General features: G+C 43.0%; 1 protein-coding gene across 1 annotated transcript in view; it reads left to right on the plus strand.

Moving 5' to 3' along the window:
* LOC126292244 (lysosomal-associated transmembrane protein 4B-like) overlaps positions 1 to 26,539 on the plus strand; it is a 201,597-nt gene that overhangs the window by 140,728 nt on the left and 34,330 nt on the right. The window contains exon 2 of the mRNA XM_049986140.1: positions 18,234 to 18,385. Within this exon, the coding sequence (XP_049842097.1) occupies positions 18,302 to 18,385 (84 nt within the window). The 5' untranslated portion in view covers positions 18,234 to 18,301. The remainder of the gene's footprint in view (positions 1 to 18,233; positions 18,386 to 26,539) is intronic.

Genomic DNA, 26,539 nt, shown 5'->3' on the forward strand with positions numbered 1-26,539 from the left:
AAGAAATGTGAGTGAAAATTAATCAAGCTCTGTTTAAAGGTGGTCACCGTGAATCTGCTACTCTAAGTGTGCAAGTGGCATTTCTGTCGTCTGAACTAATGGCAGAAGATGAACACGCCACGAGACATACTTCTGACACTCGCCTACTTCGTTAGAGCGACGATTCAAATAATCTGATGGTGCGTGTACCGAAGGTCTTACAGTACGCACACCACAGGAAAATCGCATTTAGTTCACATGTCTTTGGACGTCACCTCCTCATATGCTGAGTGAAGTAATTACTTATGTTATCACGTGTATCCCATATTTCAGATATCACATCGTATCGAAAAGTTTTGTAATCACGGTTTCGAGTGCTACAGTAATGGAAATTTTCCTACCCCCAAGATGCAATTCGAGATGGCTACCTGCAAACGAACAAAGAATTCACTGGGAACTTTATTTCTGCTGAACGACATCTGAAACGTTACTAGTTGCTCTCTAGTGCGTGCTAGGGACTGGGAAGCCTGTCAGGGTAGGCAACACTAGGAAGTTCAGCCACAGACTGACTGAGCGAGGCGAAGGCCCCGTGCCTCGCTGTGTTCCGCGAATGCTGCAGCTCCCCTCTGGCGCTGCACACGCGACGCCTACCCCAGCACCTGCAGTAGGGCAACCGAGGCCGTCCAGTCTGCCACTGTAGTCGCTTCCCAGCCGGCTGAAGGTGACTCTGTGCTAATGAGCGCACTTGCCTGCCAGCCACCGATAACTGCACTCGCCACTTCCAGTACACACTGCCGTGTTCACCGAAAACCTACGAAGGGACTTTAAAAAATAAGTGCACACATGTGTCGCTCGCTAACAACTTCCCCTCACTGATGTAATTCAACTGACAGGATGTGCACGGCAGAGATTAGGACTTCAACATATGTAAACAAGGAGTGTACCTCTGAACCGTTCTCCAGACAATTCACTTACACTACTGGCCATTAAAATTGCTACACCAAGAAGAATTGCAGATGATAAATGGGTATTCATTGGACAAATATGTTACACTAGAACTGACATGCCATTACATTTTCATGCAATTTCGGTGCATAGATACTGAGAAATCAGTACCCAGGAACAACCACCTCTGGCCGTAATAACGCCCTTCATTCGCCTGGGCATTGAGTCAGAGCTTGGATGTCGTGTTCAGGTACAGCTGCCCATCTCTAGAGTCAGCATTTTCAAGTACTGTCCCCTAGCTATAATCACATTTGTATTCTCTTTATATGCCGGTAATATTTAAAATCGAGAAAAAAACTCAGTGACCACCTACATGTTACTCGAGCTACGGAATATTCTTTCTTTCAGTCGATCCACCACATCGACACGACGTTTTGTTCGATTATAATACATGATGATGTCGGGTTTTGCGGCTTCCCCAGTTGTCGGATCAATCTGATCATAAGTACAGATATTTTCTTTTTTTCTTTGGTACATAGGAAACCAGAACCTTGTTCTCATCAAAACCAAGAATACTGCTGGGTGTTGGTCTTATTTTAGTATCTAGGGATTTCTTTTTTATTCTTCCTGAGAGTACCAACTAAAGTTGTTCATTTGCTCATTAATTCGTCCGCCAATGGTACCGAGCTGAAATAATTATCAGTCGTTATATATCTACCATTGTATAATATATCTTGTGATAAACGATTCACGACTGCATATGCAGTGTTATCGAATTTGTATGTGCCATTTTGGTTGCTCTCCTGGGTAAATTTCTACATTACTTGTGTGAAAAGAATTTTAGTCTCATAAAGCATACAACTCGATTCCGTACTTGGCCGGTTTATTTGCTATGTACATACGGAATTTACAGCGGCCTCGAAATGCTTCTAACATTTCATCAATTGTTGCATTTTTTTTCCTACCTGATAATTCGATCGACACTTTGGGACAAACGGATCAAATATTCCACGAAATGGGGGTGAGATTGTCATACTTAGACCTCTCTGAGCGAGTTTGAATATCGTCAAACCTTACAGTTGTCATCAGAAAAATAAATCTCGTACTGTTCATAATGGCTCGAAAAATAATCAGGAGCTGTGCCGTCGATATCCCACATTTCCTGTACGTTGAGATGGCGCATTTTTTTAATACCAGCCACGTATAAAATGCCAATAAACGCTTTCAGCTCTATGATATTATAGTCTCTTTACAAATCTCTCTGTCTTGAAAATCGAGCCTTGATTTTTCTAGTATGAATATTCGTATACGTCACTCTGTCAGTGAGCGTTTCTCTTATTTTAAATCAATGATATTTCCTCCAATATTGTAGAACAAAAGAAAACTGGTGCTTTTCATTTATAATAATATTATTCTACCAATAACCGACAGAAGATTCTGTTAATATGATATTTCAACCCTATGTCGGTGTTACAGCATTGAGAGGATAAATTTGGTGGTTGCGACTTCGTGTAAAGGCCTCGCCGCGACGGAAAGTACCGTTGTTTTAAAGATTGCCACCGTAACAATTATACACATGACAAAAAAATGGCTCAAATGGCTCCGGGCACTATTGGACTTAGCTTGTCATCAGTCCCCTAGAACTTAGAACTACTTAAACCTAACTAACCTAAGGACATCACACACATCCATGCCCGAGGCAGGATTCGAACCCTCGACCGTAGCGGTCGCGCGGTTCCAGACTGTAGCGCCTAGAACCGCTCGGCCACTCTGGCCGGCATACCCGTGACAGAAGCACTCGTATTTCGCGATTATAAGAAACGAGCTTCCCTCTTCGAAGTTTTTCGATGTCCTCAGTCACACCTACCTGGTACCGCGCAGCAATAATCCGGAACAGGGTGGAGAAGCGTATTGTAGGCAGTCTCTGTAGTGAGTTTGTTGCATTTTCTAAGTGTCTCTGTAGTAGGTTTGTTGCATTTTCTAAGTGTTCTGCAAACAAACCGCAGACTTCAGTGCGCCTCCTCAGCACAGTTTTGTGTGTGCTTGTACCAACGTAAGTTGTTCGTGATTGAAGTCCCTAGGTATTTAAAGTTAAACAGATTTAGATTTTAGATTTTTGTGGTTCAGCCTTTAACGGAAATTCACTCAATGTAAAAGACCACGCACTTTTCATTTTTCATGGACAATTGCCAGTCTTCATGTCTAAGCAAAGGAGGGAAGGCAGAAAGGTGGAAGGAGTACATAGAGGGTCTACACATGGGCGATGTCCTTGAGGACAATATTATGGAAATGGAAGAGGATGTAGATGAAGATGAAATGGGAGATATGATACTGCGTGAAGAGTTTGACAGAGCACGGAAAGACCTGAGTCAAAACAAGGCCCCGGGAGTAGACAACATTCCATTGGAACTACTACCGGCCTTGGGAGAGCCAGTCCTGACAAAACTCTACCATCTGGTGAGCAAGATGTATGAGACAGGCGAAATTCCCTCACACTTCAAGAAGAAATTAATAAATAATTCCAATTCCAAAGAAAGCAGCTGTTGACAGATGTGAAAATTACCGAACTATCGGTTTAGTAAGTCACGGCTGCAAATACTTACACGAATACTTTGCAGACGAATGGAAAAAACTAGTAGAAGCCGACCTCGGGGAAGATCAGTTTGGATTCCGTAGAAATGTTGGAACACATGAGGCAATACTGACCATACGACTTATCCTAGAAGCTAGATTAAGAAAAGGCAAACATACGTTTCTAGCATTTGTAGACTTAAAGAAAGCTTTTGACAATGTTGACTGGAATACTCTCTTTTAAATTCTAAAGGTGGCAGGGGTAAAATACAGGGAGCGAAAGGCTACTTAGAATTTGTACAGAAACAAGATGGCAGTTATAAGGGTCGAGGGGTATGAAAGGGAAACAGTGGTTGGGAAGGGAGTGAGACAGGGTTATAACCTCTCCCCGGTGTTATTCAATCTGTATATTGAGCAAGCAGTAAAGGAAACAAAAGAAAAGTTCGGAGTAGGCATTAAAATCCATGGAGAAGAAATAAAAACTTTGAGGTTCGCCGATGACATTGTACTTCTGTCAGAGACAGCAAAGGACTTGGAAGAGCAGTTGAACGGAATGGACAGTGTCTTGAAAGGAGAATATAAGATGAACATCAACAAAAACAAAACGAGGATAATGGAATGTAGTCGAATTAAGTCGGGTGATGCTGAAGGAATTAGATTAGGAAATGAGACGTATAACGTAGTAAAGGAGTTTTGCTATTTGGGGAGCAAATTACCTGATGATGGTCGAAGTAGAGACGATATAAAATGTAGACTGACAATGGCAAGGAAAGCGTTTTTGTAGAAGAAGTATTTGTTAACAACGAGTATAGATTTAATTGTCAGGGAAGTCTTTTCTGAAAGTATTTGTATGGAGTGTAGCCCTGTATGAAACTGAAACATGGACGATAAATAGTTTAAACAAGAAGAGAGTATAAGCTTTCGACATGTGGTGCTACAGAAGAATGCTGAAGATTAGATAGGTAGATCACATAACTAAGGTATTGAATAGAATTGGGGTGAAGAGGAGTTTGTGACACAGCTTGGCTAGAAAATGGGATCCATTGGTAGGACATGACCGTCGCACAGAATGAAGGTGCGCAGGAGTCTAGGTATTCCGACTGCCGTTCTTTTTCCCATGACCAATGCACTTGTTCTGACACATGAATGTTGCCAGACACCAAATTTTCACCAACAACCGCAATGGAAACTTCATTCAACGTCGGTGCACTGAAGCGTCTTTAATGTTCGCCAGCTGCTCTTTCGTCTATTCTGATCACTGTTTTGTGATCCTCAGAAGACATCTTGAACAATTTGACCAGTTGTTTGTGTTCGTATAAGAGTTTCACAGAAAGGTAGACGCTTGCATAGGATAGACTAGCATGAACAGCTGCTTCAAACCAGTCTTAGGACTGAAAACAACAACGCTGTGGGATTAGCCTTCTCCAACTTTTTATTTCTCCATAATCTCTTGAACAGACTTTAGTCTCATCTCACTAAAAAGGAAAATCAGGACAAGTTCGGTAGACAAAATATCTACTTTGTGCGAAAACTGGCAATTGTTGTTGTTATGGTCTTCAGTCCTGAGACTGGTTTGATGCAGCTCTCCATGCTACTCTATCCTGTGCAAGCCTCTTCATCTCCCAGTACCTACTGCAGCCTACATCCTTCTAATCTGCTTAGTGTATTGGTCTTCCTCAACGATTTTTACCCTCCACGCTGCCCTCCAGAACTAAATTGGTGATCCCTTGATGCCTCAGAACATGTCCTACCAACAGGTCCCTTCTTCTTGTCAAGTTGTGCCAAAAACTCCTCTTCTCCACAATTCTATACAATACTTCCTCATTAGTTATGTGATCTACCCATCTAATCTTCAGCATTCTTCTGTAGCACCACATTTCGAAAGCTTCTGTTATCTTCTTCTACAAACTATTTATCGTCTAAGTTTCACTTCCATACATGGCTACACTCCATACAAATACTTTCAGAAACGACTGCCTGACACTTAAATATATACTCGATGTTAGCAAATTTCTCTTCTTCAGAAACGCTTTCCTTGCCATTGCCAGTCTACATTTTATATCCTCTCTACTTCGACCATCATCAGTTATTTTGCTCCCCAAATAGCGAAACTCCTTTACCTCTTTAAGTGTCTCATTTCATAATCTAATTCCCTCAGCATCACCCTACTTAAGTCGACTACATTCCATTATCCTCGTTTTGCTTTTGTTGATGTTCATCTTATATCCTCCTTTCAAGACACTGTCCATGCCGTTCAACTGCTCTTCCAAGTCCTTTGTGGTCTCTGACAGAATTACAATGTCACCGGAAAACCTAAAAGTTTTTATTTCTTCTTCATGGATTTTAATACCTACTCCGAACTTTTGTTTTGTTTCCTGTACTGCTTGCTCAAATACAAATAGAATAACATCGGGGATAGGATTCTGTGCGACGGTGGTATACAGTTTTTATTATAACCTGGAAAAAAAATTTGTTTCCTGTTTGGGGAGACTGGGGGCAAGATGATCGACCTGGTGAGGTGACTAATTACTTAGTTTAATCCCAAAGCTGCAAATTTTGCTTTTTTTTATTCGTTTGATGACTAGTTTCGGCCCGAGACCCATTTTCAGGTCACTGTAACTTAGTCAAAAATGGTATATCGGAAAATGTGAAAACCATGTCAAAAATGCGCAACAGTTTTGACATTGTTTTCACATATTTGATGTGCACCTAAAATTGATACTCTAAAATGGACCTGCTCCTAAAGTCGACAATTTTGCACCCATAGTTGACATAATTCCCATATCCTATTTTCTTTTATAAGTGACTAGAGCTCAAAACGCGGCGAATCCAATGTTTAAAGTTTTGGCACGAGCCGACTCTTACAGTTTAAAAGAATTTTAACGACATTTTACTTTAATTGATAGTTTATAGTAATTTCGTCCCACTGCCCACCAGAGTGGCGTTCGATGTATTCGTTAGATTTTATAAATGGTACTGTGAACAAATCCAGGTCAAATGTAGTTCTGGCATAATTTTTCGCAAATAAAAAAGTAATTTTTGTTGGAAGATTTTGGTAGTCAATTTAGAAATGCGGGTAAAATACGATACAAACATAGGATGGCAGACCGCTGATTTGAAATCCCGCCACGTTTTGCCAGCAGCCCCGTGGTTTATGTTGGAGCCACACCAACCCTATAGCTTCTCCACAGCAAGGCCAGTCTACTAGTATCTCTGGTGGAAGGTCTTGTTTCAAATCGAGTGATTGGATGTGTACTGGTATGGAGACAACCTCATGAAGCCATGGACCCAGCTTGTCAGCAGGGCACTGTTCAAGCTGGGAGGGCTCTGTAGTGGAGTGGGGTTTGTGTAGTTGGAGTGGCAGGGGATGCCTGGCACGTCTAGATACGACTCTGTCGGGTGACACGTAAGTAAGCATCCTGTCTGGTGTCCATTCACGCCCATTGTGCATTCCTAAGGACTAGGTCAATTCCAGCAGGACAATGCAATATGCCATACGTCCAGAATTGCTACAGAGTGACTCCATGAACACTCTTCTGGGTTTAAGTACTTCCGTTGGGCACCAAACTCCCCAGACGTCAACATTACTGAGCATACCTGGGATAGTTTGCAACGCTCCGATCAGAAGAAGTCTCCACCCCCTCGTACTCTTACGACTTTATGTACAGCCCTGCAGGATTCATGGTGTCAGTTCCTTCTATTACTGCTTCAGACATAAGTCGAGTCCATACTATGTCGTTTGCGGCACTATTTTGTGCTCGCGGAGGCCCTACACGATATTAGGCAGGTGTACCACTTTCTTTGTGTGGTGTGCGTACTGTAAGACCTTCGGTACACACACCATCAGATTATTTGACTTGCCGCTCTAACGAAGTAGGCGAGTGTCAGCAATGTGTCTCGTGGTCTTATTGTGGCGTGTTTATCTTCTGCCGTTAGGTCAGACGATAGGAATGCCACTTGCACGCTTAGAGTAGCAGATTGACAGTGACCAACTTTAAACAGAACTTGATTAATTTTCACACACATTTATTAGAATAATAAAAAACATAGATATTACGTAACTTGATTCTGGATGCTGTTTACAATTGAGAATCTGAAGTTCCTTTGGTCTTGGTACGTTAATCGTATTCTCACGTACATCTCTGATACTTGACAAAAATGTCTATACATTTATCTTCATGGCTATGTACAGGAATATGATAATCTTATTAGGTGCAGACTGAAACTTGACTATAGACTGGTACATACAAATGCACACTGACTAATCGGAGGTCTCTACACTCGTTAGAATACCTGGCGCTTTCAGGTATCACTGCGCGAGTGTGGTCCGCGAGGAGAAAAGGTTCTACGTTTACAGCAATCTCATTGGCTGCGTTACATATTAATACGCGGATCGGCGGAAGCAGAATTTGGTCCGTCCCTAAGACAGCGCCATCTCGTAGTGCGGAGACAGACGAGCGCTGCGCCTGCGCTGTTGTGATTAGCGGGGAGCGCTCTAGTGAGAAAGTTGTGTACGCGCTGGCTACGCGGAACTAAGTACACAGCATTTTGGCTCTTCAGTGTATTTCGTGCGTAAGCTCTAACTGAGCGAATCGTACTCGAATGCTCCCCTATGTTGTTCCGGAGTCGTGGACAGCGCTCGAGAAATTTCTATTCGATTTCCTTCCAAACGTTGTCTACGTTCTTCGTCAGTCTCATTGACACCACTATTATGTAGTCGGCTTGCATTGTACGTGCGCCGACAGATATTTCGACGCCTCAGTGGTGACATTTTTTCCAAAGGAACAAACCACGGACTGAAACCAACCGAATGTTTGCAACACACCAAATTACCACGAACTGGAATCAATTGAGTCTTTGCAACACATCAAAGAAATGATCACCGCCGATAGCACATGTTTAGCCGTCTCTTTAGTCGACATTCCAAACTATTTTGTGCCTAATCTCCAACTGAGCAACTCAAACTCGACTGTATGCGCTGTTCCGAAGTCATAATGGATTCACTTGAGAAATTCTTTCCCGATTTATCATCATTGGCTCGCAAGTCACCAATGTGGCGTCAGCTAAAAAGGACTTGCAATACGGCGGCCGAACTCCCCCGAATAGAGCCAACAATACCATACGATCATTTCATTTCGTTTCATTTGTCTCTAAACGCTGTCTACGCTCATCGTTATTAGTCTAATGTAGGCGCCTGCGTTGCACGTACGCCAACTGATATTTCGGCGCTTCCCTGGTGGCATTTTTTTCAAACAAATAAAGTACAAACTGAAATCAATCCAGTGTTCACATCACACCAAAGTACGGCTAACTGACGTCAATTCAATCTTTGCAACACACCACAGATGTGATTATTACCGGTTGTAACCGCTCCATGTCATTCAACACGATCACGACGACACCCCTCGATCGACGTTAGCACTCGTGGTGTCACTCGCCTTCATACATGGCAGTGGACGTTTGAAAATTCGTGACTCTAGCTCAATGGTCGTCAATTGATTTAAATGTATTTCCCGGCTGACTCTTAATTCAACTACTGCCACGGGGGTGAGGAGAAAGAACACATCCTGGTGGTACCAGCATTATGCGTATTTAGATGTTCCATTAATCTGAATGTTCCAGCGATTCTATTCGAACTCTATGCTGATGTACCGACAAGGGCAATTTTCGCAGATAAACATGAAAGTACGTAATGGATGTTCAGTTTCTCAATACAGTTCGTCGCACTCACACATTATACATCCTCTGTAAGAAAAATTTCATGCGTTTACATTTTTGGTGTCCCACAATATTGGTTAGCTAAATATTACGACGGTACGTTGTGTACAACTTCCACAGATATTGTTTATCATGTAGTCAAGACTACGTAATGAAGCCAAAATCGTGGATAAAATTGTAATGTAGTTTTTTTATTAACACTTCTCTTTTCACTAATTAAATATGAAATATGAATCGGGATTGGAGGTGATGATCCTATCCTTTTTTAGTATTTTAGGTCCCCGTTAATTAATATCTGGTAGTTAATAAGCAAACTATTTTTTAAGCTGGCGCGTTGTTTGTATCAGTTACCCCGGCAACCGTCCAAGGATAGGATTCTATTAATGTTCCGCGCACACGCGTTTCACCATTTTATCAAATACAGAATTACGTAAACTATAGCTTTACGTTGCGCACAACCTTCGTGGGTTCCACAGCCATAATAATTTACCAAGAGTATTTTTCGCAGCTACCACAAAGTTCGAATTATGTTGTCGGAATCATTTTCACTCCACCCTACAATAAACGTCTCTGATCACTTCGTCACACGTAATGTATTTTAAACGTGCTTGAAGAGTCTTTAAATAACCTGCTTAACGAATTTCGCAGTCGCGTACCACTTTTTCATCGACCAGCCCGATCGCGATAAGTGACGGTAGAGAGCTCAATAACGTGTTACATGTTCTTTTACATGTATTAAAAAACAAACGCGCCCCTATATCTTTCTGTCCCGCTTGGTCTTTGCTACTTTGCTTTTTATTACTTTTCATTATATTGCTTCTTAGTAATACTGTGCAGTTATTAAAGTTTCATATTACTTTTCCATTTTTAATTCTTCCAAAATAAAGTCTATTTATCCCCCATTTTAATTAATATGATGCTAACTGACACGCCTGCCCGCAAAGGAGCGTTATACGGTATAGCACTGAAATATCGCTTTAAATTGTATTCTTTTTCGCAAAATATCAATATTCAATGCGGAGTTTATTGTTGATATGAAAACGTGTGACAGCACAACTGTCAAACCGACCGTCACGTTTCTTTATCGAGATTTTTATACAAATATACCATTCAGTTTTCGTCTATCCAGTGGAGCTTCCAAAATTTTTTTTCGTGCGAACCTTGTCAAAAATTTTCAGATTGTCAAATGTGTGTGACTTCCCCAGACGTACACACTATTTAAACTAACTTATACTAAGAACAACACATATTCACCCACGTCCGAGGGAGGGCTCGAACCTCCGGCGGGAGGGGCCGCGCAATCCGTGACATGGCTCCTCAAACCGCGCAGCCACTCCTCGCGGATCGAACCTTGTCCTGACAATTACGAGCGCACACACACACACACACACACACACACACACACACACACACACACACACACACACACACACGCAAGAATACATACTAAATCAGACAAATTGCTCGAGCCGTTCTCATAGATGATATTTCAAACATGCGACAATCGCTATATACGACAAACACGCTATGAGATACGAGTCAGTATCTGGAGGCTACCGCCGAGACACTTGTTGGAAGGTCGCACCGACAGTCAATTCTGAAGGCGCCGAAGCTGGCGCAACGCCAGCTATTAACAGCACAAATTACTGTGCGCCAGCCGTGGAAATGCCAGCGACTTGTGGAAACCCAGCTAACCTCACTTTCCTCGGAGTCGCTGCAACTGCGGCGAAACCGCGGGCCGTCGCCGCTGTTCTTCAGCTGCAGAATTACTGCATAGGACTCCCTGATGCAAATCGTGTTGCAAGCCAAGACCTCTCGTATTTTTATAGCGAGGCCTGTACCATTACATCTACTGCCGCCTCTGTGGTCAAAATACCGCATCAGAATTGACATATCTAGGGCTCACTTTACCCAGCAACAGTGTGCAATCGACACGAGCAGAAACATTATAAGCACTGGAAGCCATGAAATTGATTATCGTGTGGTGGCGTTGTGGGCTCATGGTGCGGTAAAGAAGTAGGGGAAAACTCGTGATTAAAATTTCATGAGAAGATCCCGCCGCAACGAAAAACGCCCTTGTTTTAATGATTGGCACTATCATGTCTGAGGCACTATCTCCCCTATTTCGTGGTAATACAAAACGAGCTGCTCTTCTTTGAACTTTTTCGATGTCATCCGTCAGTCCCACCTGATGCGGATTCTACACAACACATCAATACTCCAGGATGGGGCGGACAAGCGTGGTATAAGCAGTCTCTTCAGTAGACCTGTTGCAACTTCTAAGTGTCCTGCGAATGAATCGCAGTCGTTGGTTTGCTCTACCCACAAAATTATCTATGTGATCGTTCCAATTTAGGTTATTTTTAATTGTAAGTTGTTGTTGTTGTGGTCTTCAGTCCTGTGACTGGTTTGATGCAGCTCTCCATGCTACTCTATCCTGTGCAAGCTTCTTCATCTCTCAGGACCTACTGCAAACTATATCCTTCTGAATCTGCTTAGTGTATTCATCTCTTGGTCTGCCTCTACTATTTTTACCCACCACGCTGCCCTCCAATACTAAACTGATGATCGCCTGATGCCTCAGAACATGTCCTACCAACAGGTCCCTTCTTCTTGTCAAGTTGTGCCACAGATTTCTCTTCTCCCCAATTCTATTCAATACCTCCTCATTAGTTATGCGATCTACCCATCTAATCGTCAGCATTCTTCCGTAGCACCACTTGAACATACGTAAACAGAAAGACGCAACTCTCAGCCATTTTCGAGAAGATAGAGTTTGAAAATTTTAAGCGTGTTTATTTACTTTGTTTAGTCGCAAATATTCAACCAGTCTGCTGCAGAAAATGTCTTATCATTTAAATCTTGCATCTAAAGCCAATATAAAACTTTTGTGATACCCGTTGCTGAATACGAGGTCTGATCAAAAACTAATGGAAATTTTTATTTTTCTTAAATAATCATAATTTATTCTCCTGACACTTAAATCTATACTCGATGTTAGCAAATTTCTCTTCTTCAGAAACGCTTTCCTTGCCGTTGCCAGTCTACATTTTATATCCTCTCTACTTCGACCATCATCAGTTATTTTGCTTCCCAGATAGCATAACTCTTTTACTACTTTAAGTGTCTCATTTCATAATCTAATTCCCTCAGCATCACCCTACTTAATTCGACTACATTCCGTTATCCTCGTTTTGCTTTTCTTGATGTTCATCTTATATCCTCCTTTCAAGACACTGTCCAGTCCGTTCAACTGCTCTTCAAAGTCCTTTGTTGTCTCTGACAGAATTACAATGTCATCGGCGAACCTCAAAGTTTTTATTTCTTCTCCATGGATTCTAATACCTACACCGAATTTTTCTTTTGTTTCCTTTACAGATAGAATAACATCGGGGAGAGGTTACAACCCTGTCTCACTCCCTTCCCAAGCACTGCTTCCCTTTCATGCCCCTCGACTCTTATGACTGCCATCTGGTTTCTGTACAAATTGTAAATAGCCTTTTGCTCCCTGTATTTTACCCCTGCCACCGCCTATTTGACAGTTAACTTGCGTAGCGGTGAGATGCGGCTAATGTAACAAGAACGAATGGTGTAGTTGCAGTTTTTTTAATATCACTGAATTCACGCTTATACTACAGAGATTAAGGTTTGAGGGGGAGACGAACCGTCGCCTCATACAGTTCCGACTGTGCATTTTCAGACTGTGTGCGTCGCGACTGCGGTGGGCTGTAAACGTGAACAAGCGATGTTATCGCCTTTTAGCAGGTCGACGCGTCCCTTCGTCCTCTACCGAGAGCGGCTTGCGAAATCTGGCCCTTCGGGGGAGCGGCAGAGAGGAAAGCGCCAGTCAGAAACGCAGGAGTTCCGGGAAATAATTAGACGCCGCTCTTTCCTTGTTCTCCACCTACGCCAGACTTTCAGAGCGCTGGCGTTTCTACTGAAATTGAAGACACTCTTTTGCGTCTGCAAGCAGCGATGTACAGCAGCGACTACGTTTAATATCTCTCAAGCATTGCAACGAGCAGAGCACGTTAAATTCATCACCAGAGTTTCCAGGAACTCCGTTCAGTGGAAGAGGAGTCAAAATATGCGAATACGTGTTTCGTCTGGTCCGTAGGCACACGACAGTTTCTGACAAACCGATGGTCAGAGTTTTCGGGGTATTTTCGAGGTACTTACATCCCTTGTACCGCGCGATATCCTCAGACGAAATGGTGTGGACAAGAAGAGAATAGAAGCTTTCGAAATGTGGTGCTACAGAAGAACGCTGAAGATTAGATGGGTAGATCACATAACTAATGATGAAGTATTGAATAGAATTGGAGAGAAGAGTAGTTTGTGGCACAGCTTGACTAGAAGAAGGGATCGGTTGGTAGGACATGTTCTGAGGCATCAGGCGATCATCAGTTAGTATTGGAGGGCAGCGTGGAGGGTAAAAATCGTAGAGGGAGACCAAGAGATGAATACACCAAGCAGATTCAGAGGGATGTAGGTTGCAGTAGTTACTGGGAGATGAAAAAGCTTGCACAGGATAGAGTAGCATGGAGAGCTGCATCAAACCAGTCTCAGGACTGAAGACCACAACAACAACAGCAACAACATTTTACTTTACTTTTATTCTTTTCATTTAGCTGCCCAAGTCCGTAGAAGGTTACTACACGAACAGCAGGTGAATAAGATAGCGATCCAAACCTTAACCATGGTGTCAACGGATTTAAACCCGTCTTCTTTAGAAGGACAAACTCACTTCACATTAGCAACTGACTGATTGTTTGCTAATGAGAAGCTAGTTTCTTATACTTCTGAAGAAGACCGTTATAAATCCGTTGAAACTATGGTGAAGGTTAATAGAATAACACCATTTATTCACTATCTTATTCACCTGCTGTTCTGTAACAGTTGCTGAAGTGCAGCTATGTTCAAAATACTACACGAATGTTTCTTATCAAATTAGGCGTCACAAGGGTGTTATATTAATTTGCGAAGCTACGGGAATCAGAATGAGCCAATAAAATTATTAGATGAGTTTTCATATTTGAACAGCAAAATAAGTGTGATGGCCGAATAAGAGAAAATATACAGTGCAAACTGTCAATATCAAGAAAAACGATTCTGTAAAGCCGGCCGCGGTGGTATCGCGGTTCTAGGTCCGCAGTCCGGAACCGTGCGACTGCTACGGTCGCTGGTTCGAATCATGCCTCGGGCATGGATGTGTGTGATGTCCTTAGGTTAGTTAGGTTTAAGTAGTTCTAAGTTTAGGGGACTGATGACCACAGCAGTTGAGTCCCATAGTGCTCAGAGCCATTTGAACCATTTTTTTTTTTTTTTTGATTCTGTAAAGGAGAAATTTGTTTACATCGAGTAAAAGTGGTTTTTTTATGGGTTCTTCCGCTACTTCTTGCTAGAACAAATACATGTTTAAGGTTGAAAACAAGTATACTGTTTTGATTCTACTGATTCTTGTTTATTTATAGTAGGTAACCAAACATTATAGACAAAGACAGAATCCACTTGAAAGTCTCGTCGAGTATGCTGCCGGATTCCAAAATCAACCCGATTCAACTGAGAACAGTTCTCAGCGGGACGCAGCAGCGGCGGCAACGCCGTTCTCCTGAAATTTGCGAACAAATGGATCGCCGAAAAATTGAATCGAGTTGATTTGAGGGTCCGGCAGCAAACCCGAAGGACCTTTCAAGACTTATTGCGCCGGGAAGGCCACGAAGTCACGTACAATCCACTTGCTCGTAGTGTAGTGCACCAAACGTGTTTCTTAACGTTGGAATTACACTTTATGCAATGGACAGTATTAAGCTGCTGTGGAAAGCCCATGTTCAGGATCTTGTGCAGAAACTAAATGCTGCTTTATTTACCATTAGAACAGTATCTGAAATAAATGACAGTTCAACACGAAAAGTGGTCTACTTCGCATATTTTCATACGCTTATGTCATATGGTATTATTTTTTGGGGTAATTCTTCTGATCCAAAAAGGATTTCATTGGCTCAAAAACGGGCTGTTCGAGCTATATGTGGTGTAAGTTTGAGAACCTCTTGTCGACCCCTATTCAATAGTCTGGGAATTCTGACATTGCCCTCACAGTATATATTTTCTTTAATGTCGTTTGTTGTTAGCAGTATTAGCTTATTCCCAAGAGTTAGCAGCTTTCGCTCAGTTAATACTAGGCAGAAATCAAATCTGCGTGTGGAATGCACTTCCCTGACCTTTGTGCAGAAAGGAGTGCACTGTTCTGCTGCATCCATTTTCAGTAAGCTACCACAAGTTCTCAAAAATCTTAGCAGTAGCACAAACACTTTTAAGTCTAAACTGAAGAGTTTCCTCATGGCTCACTCCTATTCTATCAAGGAGCTCCTGGAATAGCTGAAAAATTAAGCAAATTCCAGTGTTACATTGTTGATTTTCTTTATTTAAACTTACGAATTGTCACCTAACTACGTTTCTTATATTTCAATTTATCTGTTTATTCTATCGTGTTATAATTTCATGTATTGACTCGTTCCATGACCATGGAGGCTTCTCCTTAATTTGGTCCCACGGAACAATAAATAAATAATTAAATAAAACACGATATTACAGTATTAGTGGTTATATGTTTATAATCCTTAAATTTGTAAGGTCTTCACATTATTTGAGATACTGTCCATCTGAGCACTCTTCATTTATGTTGTGCAGCAAACATACATATAATTCTGTAGTAACCACATAACCGGTAATACTGTAATGTATTGTGCATTCTAATTATTGTGGTCAGTATTGTTCATTGCGGAAAATGTCAGGTGCACAACATCTGTGCAAGTGGATAGCACATTCACTTACAGTGTTTGGTTACCTAAAAGAAATACGGTCCACCGCAGACGCTAGACAGTTGCTTCCTGAAAAAGGCCTCATAACCCAATAATTAATTAGAAATAAACGAAAATCAGCATAATAAAAACAGTGTACTTGTTATTCAACCTTAAATATGGAATTGTTCCAGGAAGAAGTAACGGGAGAATACAATAACAAAAATAAAAAAATATAACAGAACTTAATTTTACTCTGTATAAACAAATTTCCCTGTTTGAGAATCACTTTTCTTGCTATTGACAGTCTGCATTTTTTATCATCTGTCCTTCGACCATTGTTACTCAAATACGAAAACTGATCTACTTTTAATATCTCATTTGAGAGTCTGATTCCCTCGGTACCGCAAATTGGTAATTCGAATAAACATACCGGTACATAGTAACCCAGACGAAATATTGTCTTTCTTTATTATATTGAAAGAAATACTGTGTTTCGTGTCATGGAAGCAGGTAGCGGCATTTGGGAAATGTAGTGTCTGGCTTGACAAAGAATAGCTAATAGAAAAAGAAATCAACCGGGTAGCTCGCAGTCTACAACGGACTTCGGACGGCAAGGTATTCGGCCTCGATTCTTCGTCCACGAAGCACGGTGCTGCCATCTGTTACGCAGTCTCCACAGCGCAATGCCCTTGGCCTCTCAAGCCTTTCTCTTCCTAAGTGGGCGCCGGCACGGATGTCGACCGCATATACACTACTGGCCATTAAAATTGCTACACCAAGAACAAATGCAGATGATAAACGTGTATTCATGGACAAATATATTATACTATAACTGACGTGTGATTACATTTTCACGCAATTTGGGTGTATAGATCCTGAGAAATCAGTACCCAGAACAACCACCTGTGGCCGTAATGACGGCCTTTATACGCCTGGGCATTCAGTCAGACAGAGCTTGGATGGCGTGTACAGGTACAGCTGCCAATGCAGCTTCAACACGATACCACAGTTCATCACGAGTAGTGACTGGCGAATTGTGTCGAGTTAGTTGCTCCATTGAGCAGACGTTTTCAGTTGCTGAGAGATATGGAGAATGTGCTGGCCAGGCCAGCAGTCGAACATTTTCTATATCCAGAAAGGCCCGTACAGGACCTGCAACATGCGGTCGTGCATTATCCTGCTGAAATGTAGGGTTTCGCAGGGATCGAATGAAGGGTAGAGCCACAGGTCGTATCACATCTGAAATGTAACGCCCACTCTTCAAAGTGCCGTCAGTGCGAACAAGAGGTGACCGAGACGCGTAACCAATGGCACCCCATACCATCACGCCAGGTGATACGCCAGTATGGCGATGACGAATACACGCCTCCAATGTGCGTTCACCGCGATGTCGCCAAACACGGATGCGACCATCATGATGCTGTAAACAGAACCTGGATTCATCCGAAAAAATGATGTTTTGCCATTCGCGCACCCAGGTTCGTCGTTGAGTACACCATCGCAGGCACTCCTGTCTGTGATGCAGCGTCAAGGGTAACCGCAGCCATGGTCACCGAGCTGATTGTCCATGCTGCTGCAAACGTCGTCGAACTGTTCGCGCAGATGGTTGTTGTCTTGCAATCGTTCCCATCTGTTGATTCAGGGATCTAGACGTGGCTGCACGATCCGTTACAGCCATGCGGATAAGATGCCTGTCAACTCGACAGCAATGGCGCCATACGATAAACCGCAATCGCGATAGGCTACAATCCTACCTTTATTAAAGTCGGAAACGTGATGGTACGGATTTCTCCTCCTTACACGAGGCATCACAACGTTTGCCGGCCGGTGTGGTCTAGCGGTTCTAGGCGCTTCAGTCTGGAACCGCGCGACCGCTACGGTCGCAAGTTCGAATCCTGCCTCGGGCATGGAAGTGTGTGATGTCTTTAGGTTAGTTAGGTTTAAGTAGTTCTAAGTTCTAGGCGACTGACGAGCTCAGATGTTAAGTCCCATAATGCTTCGAGTCGTTCGAACCATTTTGTGATGAAATCAATGCTACTGGACCTTGTAAATGGTCCAATGGTCTAATTGCTGACTGGCTTCACTGCAATGAAAAACGAGAGCAGCCCCTAATTCACGATCAGTGTAGACACTAAAATAAGTGGGGCCGTTCTTCTCTGTAGTTGATCACTATCAGGTGCAATTTACGTGATCCTTCTGTTTTTTTTTTTGTTTCAGAGTCAGCGAGCACAGAAGCGCCGAGGACACAGAAATTACCGAGTGAGAGTCACTGACAACGAACGAAGATGTCTACTGGTGTGCTGTTCAAGAGCTGCTGCTGCGGCTGCACGCTCAAGACAGGCACCATACTCATAGCCCTCTGGTACCAGGTGAGCACCACAACCTTATAGCACCAAGCAAACACCACATCCTTATACGATACTGAAGTGCCTGTATTATTCCGATTACGGTGCAAAGTCCATCTGGAGATCTGTCCATGTCCCACTTCCGATTTGCGGGCAATCCAGGTTCGACTCTCGGTCCGGCAACAACTGTCATTGTCATTCCTTTCCACAGCTGACAGTAGTCATTATTCGCAATTGCGAAGTCATTTGATGTGCATCATCCTTGTAATCCAATGTAACCGGACTAGCACAGCATCCTCAAGAGTCGTACGACCCACCGACGGAAAAAAAGATCGCAACACCGAAAAAATATTCATGTACACTCCTGGAAATTGAAATAAGAACACCGTGAATTCATTGTCCCAGGAAGGGGAAACTTTATTGACACATTCCTGGGGTCAGATACATCACATGATCACACTGACAGAACCACAGGCACATGGACACAGGCAACAGAGCATGCACAATGTCGGCACTAGTACAGTGTATATCCACCTTTCGCAGCAATGCAGGCTGCTATTCTCCCATGGAGACGATCGTAGAGATGCTGGATGTAGTCCTGTGGAACGGCTTGCCATGCCATTTCCATCTGGCGCCTCAGTTGGACCAGCGTTCGTGCTGGACTTGCAGACCGCGTGAGACGACGCTTCATCCAGTCCCAAACATGCTCAATGGGGGACAGATCCGGAGATCTTGCTGGCCAGGGTAGTTGACTTACACCTTCTAGAGCACGTTGGGTGGCACGGGATACATGCGGACGTGCATTGTCCTGTTGGAACAGCAAGTTCCCTTGCCGGTCTAGGAATGGTAGAACGATGGGTTCGATGACGGTTTGGATGTACCGTGCACTATTCAGTGTCCCCTCGACGATCACCAGAGGTGTACGGCCAGTGTAGGAGATCGCTCCCCACACCATGATGCCGGGTGTTGGCCCTGTGTGCCTCGGTCGTATGCAGTGCTGATTGTGGCGCTCACCTGCACGGCGCCAAACATGCATACGACCATCATTGGCACCAAGGCAGAAGCGACTCTCATCGCTGAAGACGACACGTCTCCATTCGTCCCTCCATTCACGCCTCTCGCGACACCACTGGAGGCGGGCTGCACGATGTTGGGGCGTGAGCGGAAGACGGCCTAACGGTGTGCGGGACCGTAGCCCAGCTTCATGGAGACGGTTGCGAATGGTCCTCGCCGGACTCCAGGAGCAACAGTGTCCCTAATTTGCTGGGAAGTGGCGGTGCGGTCCCCTACGGCACTGCGTAGGATCCTACGGTCTTGGCGTGCATCCGTGCGTCGCTGCGGTCCGGTCCCAGGTCGACGGGCACGTGCACCTTCCGCCGACCACTGGCGACAACATCGATGTACTGTGGAGACCTCACGCCCCACGTGTTGAGCAATTCGGCGGTACGTCCACCCGGCCTCCCGCATGCCCACTATACGCCCTCGCTCAAAGTCCGTCAACTTGACATACGGTTCACGTCCACGCTGTCGCGGCATGCTACCAGTGTTAAAGACTGCGATGGAGCTCCGTATGCCACGGCAAACTGGCTGACACTGACGGCGGCGGTGCACAAATGCTGCGCAGCTAGCGCCATTCGACGGCCAACACCGCGGTTCCTGGTGTGTCCGCTGTACCGTGCGTGTGATCACTGCTTGTACAGCCCTCTCGCAGTGTCCGGAGCAAGTATGGTGGGTCTGACACACCGGTGTCAATGTGCTCTTTTTTCCATTTCCAGGAGTGTAGTTGCCTATTTGTTTATTTTTTTGTCTTGAAGAGTTAACAAGAACCACAGCATATAACTTGCTGTTCCGGTTACATCCTTTGTGTCCAGTGTCAACTTTCACATCACGAACTGCGCGTATACTCACAAGGGAACCTCCTCATCGCACCCCCCTCAGATTCAGTTATAATTTGGCACATTGGATAGGGCTTGAAAAACTGAACACAGATCAATCGAGAAAACAGGAAGAAGTTGTGTGGAACTATGAAAAAAATAAGCAAAATATACAAACTGAGTAGTCCATGCGGAAGATAGGCAACAACAAATCTTATGTGAGCTCAGGAGCGCCGTGGTCCCATGGTTAGCGTGAGCAGCTGGTTCAAGTCTTCCATCGAGTGAAAAGTTTAATTTTTTATTTTCAGACAATAATTATCTGTCCGTCCGTCCATCCGATGCGAGGTAACTGCGCCGTAGTATGGGGACGCTACAGCTAAACAAACATCGAAACAAAACATATGTTTTGACAGAGCACAGGGAAAACTGTGCGACTGTGAAACTGTTGCATTCATTTGTTGCAGTTTATGTGACGAACTCTTATGTTTTCATCACTTTTTTGGGAGTGATTATCACATCCACAAGGAAACCAAAATGGGGCAAGGTAGAAGAATCTTTTTACCCATTCGCCAAGTGTACAAGTTATGTGGGTCGACAACATATTCCCGTCATGTGACGCACATGCCGTCACCAGTTTCGTATAGAATATATCAGACGTGTTTTCCTGTGGAGGAATCGGTTGACCTACGACCTTGCGATCAAATGTTTTCGCTTCCCATTGGTGAACCACGTCCTTTCGTCTACTAAAGGCACGGTTTTGCGGTACGGTCGCAAAACACAGACACTGAACTTATTACAGTGAACAGAGACGTCAATGAACGAACGGACAGATCATAACTTTGCGAAAATAAAGAAAGTAAACTTTTCACTCGAGGGAAGACTTGAACCAAGGATCTTTCGTTCCGCAGCTGCTCACGCTAACCAGGGGACCACGGCGCTCCTGAGCTCACATTATCCTTGATGTTGCCTATCTTGCGCATGGACTACTCAGTTTGTATATTTTGCTTATTTTTTCATAGTTCCACATAACTTCTGTTTTCTCGATTGATCTGTGTTCAGTTTTTCAAGGCCTATCCACTGTGCCAACTTATAACTAAATCTGAGGAGGGTGCGATGGGGAGGTTCCCTTGTGAGAGTACTAGAACGTATTTGAAAACAACGATTTAATTGCGTCAGTGGTGCACTGCATAGTCTGGGAAACTCTGTTTGTGTGTCGCTGTGTGCTGTGCGAATGTAGCTTCTTGTTGCTTATCCTTGGCTGAAACTACCTTCACCGATAAATACGTACCTATTTGTTTATTTTTTGTCTTGAAGAATTAAGAATATGGCTTGCTGTGCCGGTTACATACTTCGTGTCCAGTGCCAACTTCCACATCACAAACTGCACGTATACTCGGCGTTCTCCTCGTCTCCCTCAGTAAACAGGAATTCTTGCAGCGTCTTACTGTTTGGTTTGGACTTGCGTGTTCCCGTAGTCAAGACAGATAATATTAAGATAAAGGTTAGCAAAGTCACTGCTGCAAGTGCTGGAAACCTTAAACTACCGTGCAATAATACAACCCACCGAAGTTAGAAAATGTGCAGCTGCTTACAAGCTCGCAGTGCCGATGAGTTTGCAATAGAATCGATGTGTTACAATGAAATTGACAATCAAGTTTAGCTTTCCGTGCGAATGCCAACGTTCCAAAACTTCAGGCGAGCAAAAAATTGTATCAGGAATGGTGATTTGTTATGGAAGAAAAAAGGTCACGCTATATAAAACGAAAATCCGCGACATTTCGCTGTCGCCAAAGAGGGTTCGGGCAAGCCGGGGCATTTTGTTTAAAATCAGTACGGTCCAGGAAAAATCGTGATGAATGGGAAATCCCATTGTTGTTTTAACCGTCATGCGTTGCCTTGCTGCTAAGGTACATCTATATCTACAAGCACATCTATACTCCATAAGCCGCTTTACAGTGTGTGGCGGTGGGTACTTTGTGACCAATGTCGCTTCGCCCTTTTCCTGTTCCAGTCGCGAAAGATTCGCGGGAAGAATAATTCCTGGTAAGCTCAAGGTCACCTCGAATGTCTCTGATTTTACCTTCTCGATCTTTCCGTTAAATATACGTAGGGTGAAGCAATGGATTGGTCGGCTGTTCTAGGAAGGCACGCTCTCGGAACTGAAACATGAGACCACTCCCCGATGCGGAACACCTCTGTTGCAGCGTTCACCTCTGGAGTTGGCTCAGCATCTTCGTGACACTATTGCCCTTAATTGAAATGGACCTATAAAGAAACGTGCTGCTCTTCTCTGTATCTTCTCCCTTTCCTCTATCAATCCTATCTGCTACGAATCCCATACTGACGAGCAATATTCAAATATTGCTCGAATCAGGGTTTTATAAGCTACCGCCTTTGTGAGCGGATTGTACAGGGTAATTCACGAAGATATGCAAATATTTTAATATGTTATTCTAAAAGTAAAACTAAAGAAAAAAGTTCATATAAATATAGGTCCGCAAGTGTTTAGTTACGGAGTTACGACCAACAAAAGATTGATGTTGATCAAGTTTTACAATGACGTTCTATATTGAAAATAAAGAGAGACCTGTATCGGCTTTTTGCTAGGCACTCCCTAGATTTGAAAAAAATCGAGGTCAAAGTTTGTGGCGGAAAATTGTATTTTCAATGCTATACAATGAAAGATGGTTAAAAAACGAATTTTTTAATTAATATATTAGGGGATAATATTAGAGTAATTAACGTTTTTCTGTTTTCAAATTGCTGCTTGGATACCCGTCATTCTGCGTACCTAGCAGAGGTAGATAGGCGGTCGAGCGACGACTTAGTTAGTTGGTTGGTTGCGTGTTCCATTGATCAATCACACGGTACGGAAGCCGTTATGATGTGGAACGTGTCAACTGCACAAGAAATGCACATATGAAACAAGATTTCTTAATGTGTGTATATATTACAGTGCAGTGTTAAAGATTAATATTTCTATTATTTACCCCATCCCCTTAAAAGGCACAACATACATATTAATAGATTTATTTATTCCTATTCAAGAATTCATCTATGGTATAGAAGGAGTTGTCAAGGAGATATTGTTTTGTTGGCAGAAGAGCCAACGCCGTGTTACGAGAGGAGGTGGAAATGCACGCGTTTTAGCTCACGCAGGCTGGCATGAGAAGGGAAGAACTATACTGACGTGAGGTCTGGAATTAGAATTCAGAAAGCGGACATAATTAGTTTGATACTTAACTTTAATCCATTAATCAGGAACGTCGCTCTTGACGGTACATGATTCACAATATTATCTGTTCAGGATACGTAGTAACTGAATATGGCGCCTTGCTAGGTCGTAGCAAATGACGTAGCTGAAGGATATACTAAACTGTCATTTCTGCAAATGAGAGCGTATGTAGACAGTGAACCATCGCTAGCAAAGTCGGCTGTACAACTGGGGCGAGTGCTAGGGAGTCTCTCTAGACCTGCCGTGTGGCGGCGTTCGGTCTGCAATCACTGATAGTGGCGACACGCGGGTCCGACGTATACAACCGAACCGCGGCCGATTTAAAGGCTACCACCTAGCAAGTGTGGTGTCTGGCGGTGACACCACAGAAATTACTTAGTTAAGATGCATACTTTCATTCTCTGATGTCATACGGAATAATATTTTGGAGTAACTCAACACTTAGACAAAAAGTATTCACTGCTGAAAAGGAAGTGGTTAGAGTAATGTGTGGGGCTCATAGTCGCACATCTTGTAGGCACCTTTTTAAAAGATTGGGAATTCTTACAACATCCTCACAGTACATTTACTCACTAACGGAATTTGTTATCAACAACATGGACCAGTTTAAAAACAACAGTGACATTCATGATTGTTGTTGTTGTCTTCAGTCCTGAGACTGGTTTGATGCAGCTCTCCATGCTACTCTATCCTGTGCAAGCTGCTTCATCTCCCAGTACCTACTGCAACCTACATCCTTCTGAATCTGCTTAGTGTACTCATCTCTCGGTCTCCCTCTACGATTTTTACCCTCCACGCTGCCCTCCAATGCTAAATTTGTGATCCCTTGATGCCTCAAAACATGTCCTACCAACCGATCCCTTCTTCTAGTCAAGTTGTGCCACAAACTTCTCTTCTCCCCAATCCTATTCAATACCTCCTCATTAGTTACGTGATCTATCCACCTTATCTTCAGTATTCTTCTGTAGCACCACATTTGGAAAGCTTCTATTCTCTTATTGTCCAAACTAGTTATCGTCCATGTTTCACTTCCATACATGGCTACACTCCAAACAAATACTTTCAGAAACGACTTCCTGATACATAAATCTATATTCGATGTTAACAAATTTCTCTTCTTCAGAAACGCTTTCCTTGCCATTGCCAGTCTACATTTTATATCCTCTCTACTTCGACCATCATCAGTTATTTTACTTCCTAAATAGCAAAACTCCTTTACTACTTTAAGTGTCTCATTTCCTAATCTAATTCCCTCAGCATCACCCGATTTAATTTGACTACATTCCATTATCCTCGTTTTGCTTTTGTTAATGTTCATCTTATATCCTCCTTTCAAGACACTGTCCATTCCGTTCAACTGCTCTTCCAAGTCCTTTGCCGTCTCTGACAGAATTACAATGTCATCGGCGAACCTCAAAGTTTTTACTTCGTCTCCATGAATTTTAATACCTACTCCAAATTTTTCTTTTGTTTCCTTTACTGCTTGCTCAATATACAGATTGAATAACATCGGGGAGAGGCTACAACCCTGTCTCACTCCTTTCCCAACCACTGCTTCCCTTTCATGCCCCTCGACTCTTATTACTGCCATCTGGTTTCTGTACAAATTATAAATAGCCTTTCGCTCCCTGTATTTTACCCCTGCCACCTTTAGAATTTGAAAAAGAGTATTCCAGCCAACATTGTCAAAAGCTTTCTCTAAGTCTACAAATGCTAGAAACGTAGGTTTGCCTTTTCTTAATCTTTCTTCTAAGATAAGTCGTAAGGTCAGTATTGCCTCACGTGTTCCAACATTTCGACGGAATCCAAACTGATCCTGCCCAAGGTCTGCATCTACCAGTTTTTCCATTCGTCTGTAAAGAATTCGCGTTAGTATTTTGCAGCCGTGGCTTATTAAACTGATAGTTCGGTAATTTTCACATCTGTCAGCACCTGCTTTCTTTGGGATTGGAATTATTATATTCTTCTTGAAGTCTGAGGGTATTTCGCCTGTCTCATACATCTTGCTCACCAGCTGGTAGAGTTTTGTCAGGACTGGTTCTCCCAAGGCCTTCAGTAGTTCTAATGGAATGTTGTCTACTCCGGGGGCCTTGTTTCGACTCAGGTCTTTCAGTGCTCTGTCAAACTCTTCACGCAGTATCGTATCTCCCATTTCGTCTTCATCTACATCCTCTTCTATTTCCATAATATTGTCCTCAAGTACATCGCCCTTGTATAAACCTTCTATATACTCCTTCCACCTTTCTGCCTTCCCTTCTTTGCTTAGAACTGGGCTGCCATCTGAGCTCTTGATATTCATACACGTGGTTCTCTTCTCTCCAAAGGTCTCTTTAATTTTCCTGTAGGCAGTATCTATCTTACCCCTAGTGAGATAAGCTTCTACATCCTTACATTTGTCCTCTAGCCATCCCTGTTTAGCCATTTTGCACTTCCTGTCGATCTCATTTTTGAGACGTTTGTATTCCTTTTTGCCTGCTTCATTTACTGCATTTTTATATTTTCTCCTTTCATCAATTAAATTCAATATTTCTTCTGTTACCCAAGGATTTATAGCAGCCCTCGTCTTTGTACCTACTTTATCCTCTGCTGCCTTCACTACTACATCCCTCAGAGCTACCCATTCTTCTTCTACTGTATTTCTTTCCCCTATTCCTGTCAATTGTTCCCTTATGCTCTCTCTGAAACTGTGTACAACCTCTGGTTCTTTCAGTTTATCCAGGTCCCATCTCCTTAATTTCCCACATTTTTGCAGTTTCTTCAGTTTTAATCTACAGGTCATAACCAATAGATTGTGGTCAGAGTCCATATCTGCCCCTGGAAATGTCTTACAACTTAAAACCTGGTTCCTAAATCTCTGTCTTACTATTATATAATCTATCTGATACCTTTTAGTATCTCCAGGATTCTTCCACGTATACAACCTTCTTTCATGATTCTTAAACCAAGTGTTAGCTATGATTAAGTTGTGCTCTGTGCAAAATTCTACTAGGCGGCTTCCTCTTTCATTTCTTAGCCCCAATCCATATTCACCTACTATGTTTCCTTCTCTCCCTTTTCCTACACTCGAAT

This window comes from Schistocerca gregaria, chromosome 9 (genome assembly GCF_023897955.1).
Source record: "Schistocerca gregaria isolate iqSchGreg1 chromosome 9, iqSchGreg1.2, whole genome shotgun sequence".
Taxonomy (NCBI): domain Eukaryota; kingdom Metazoa; phylum Arthropoda; class Insecta; order Orthoptera; family Acrididae; genus Schistocerca; species Schistocerca gregaria.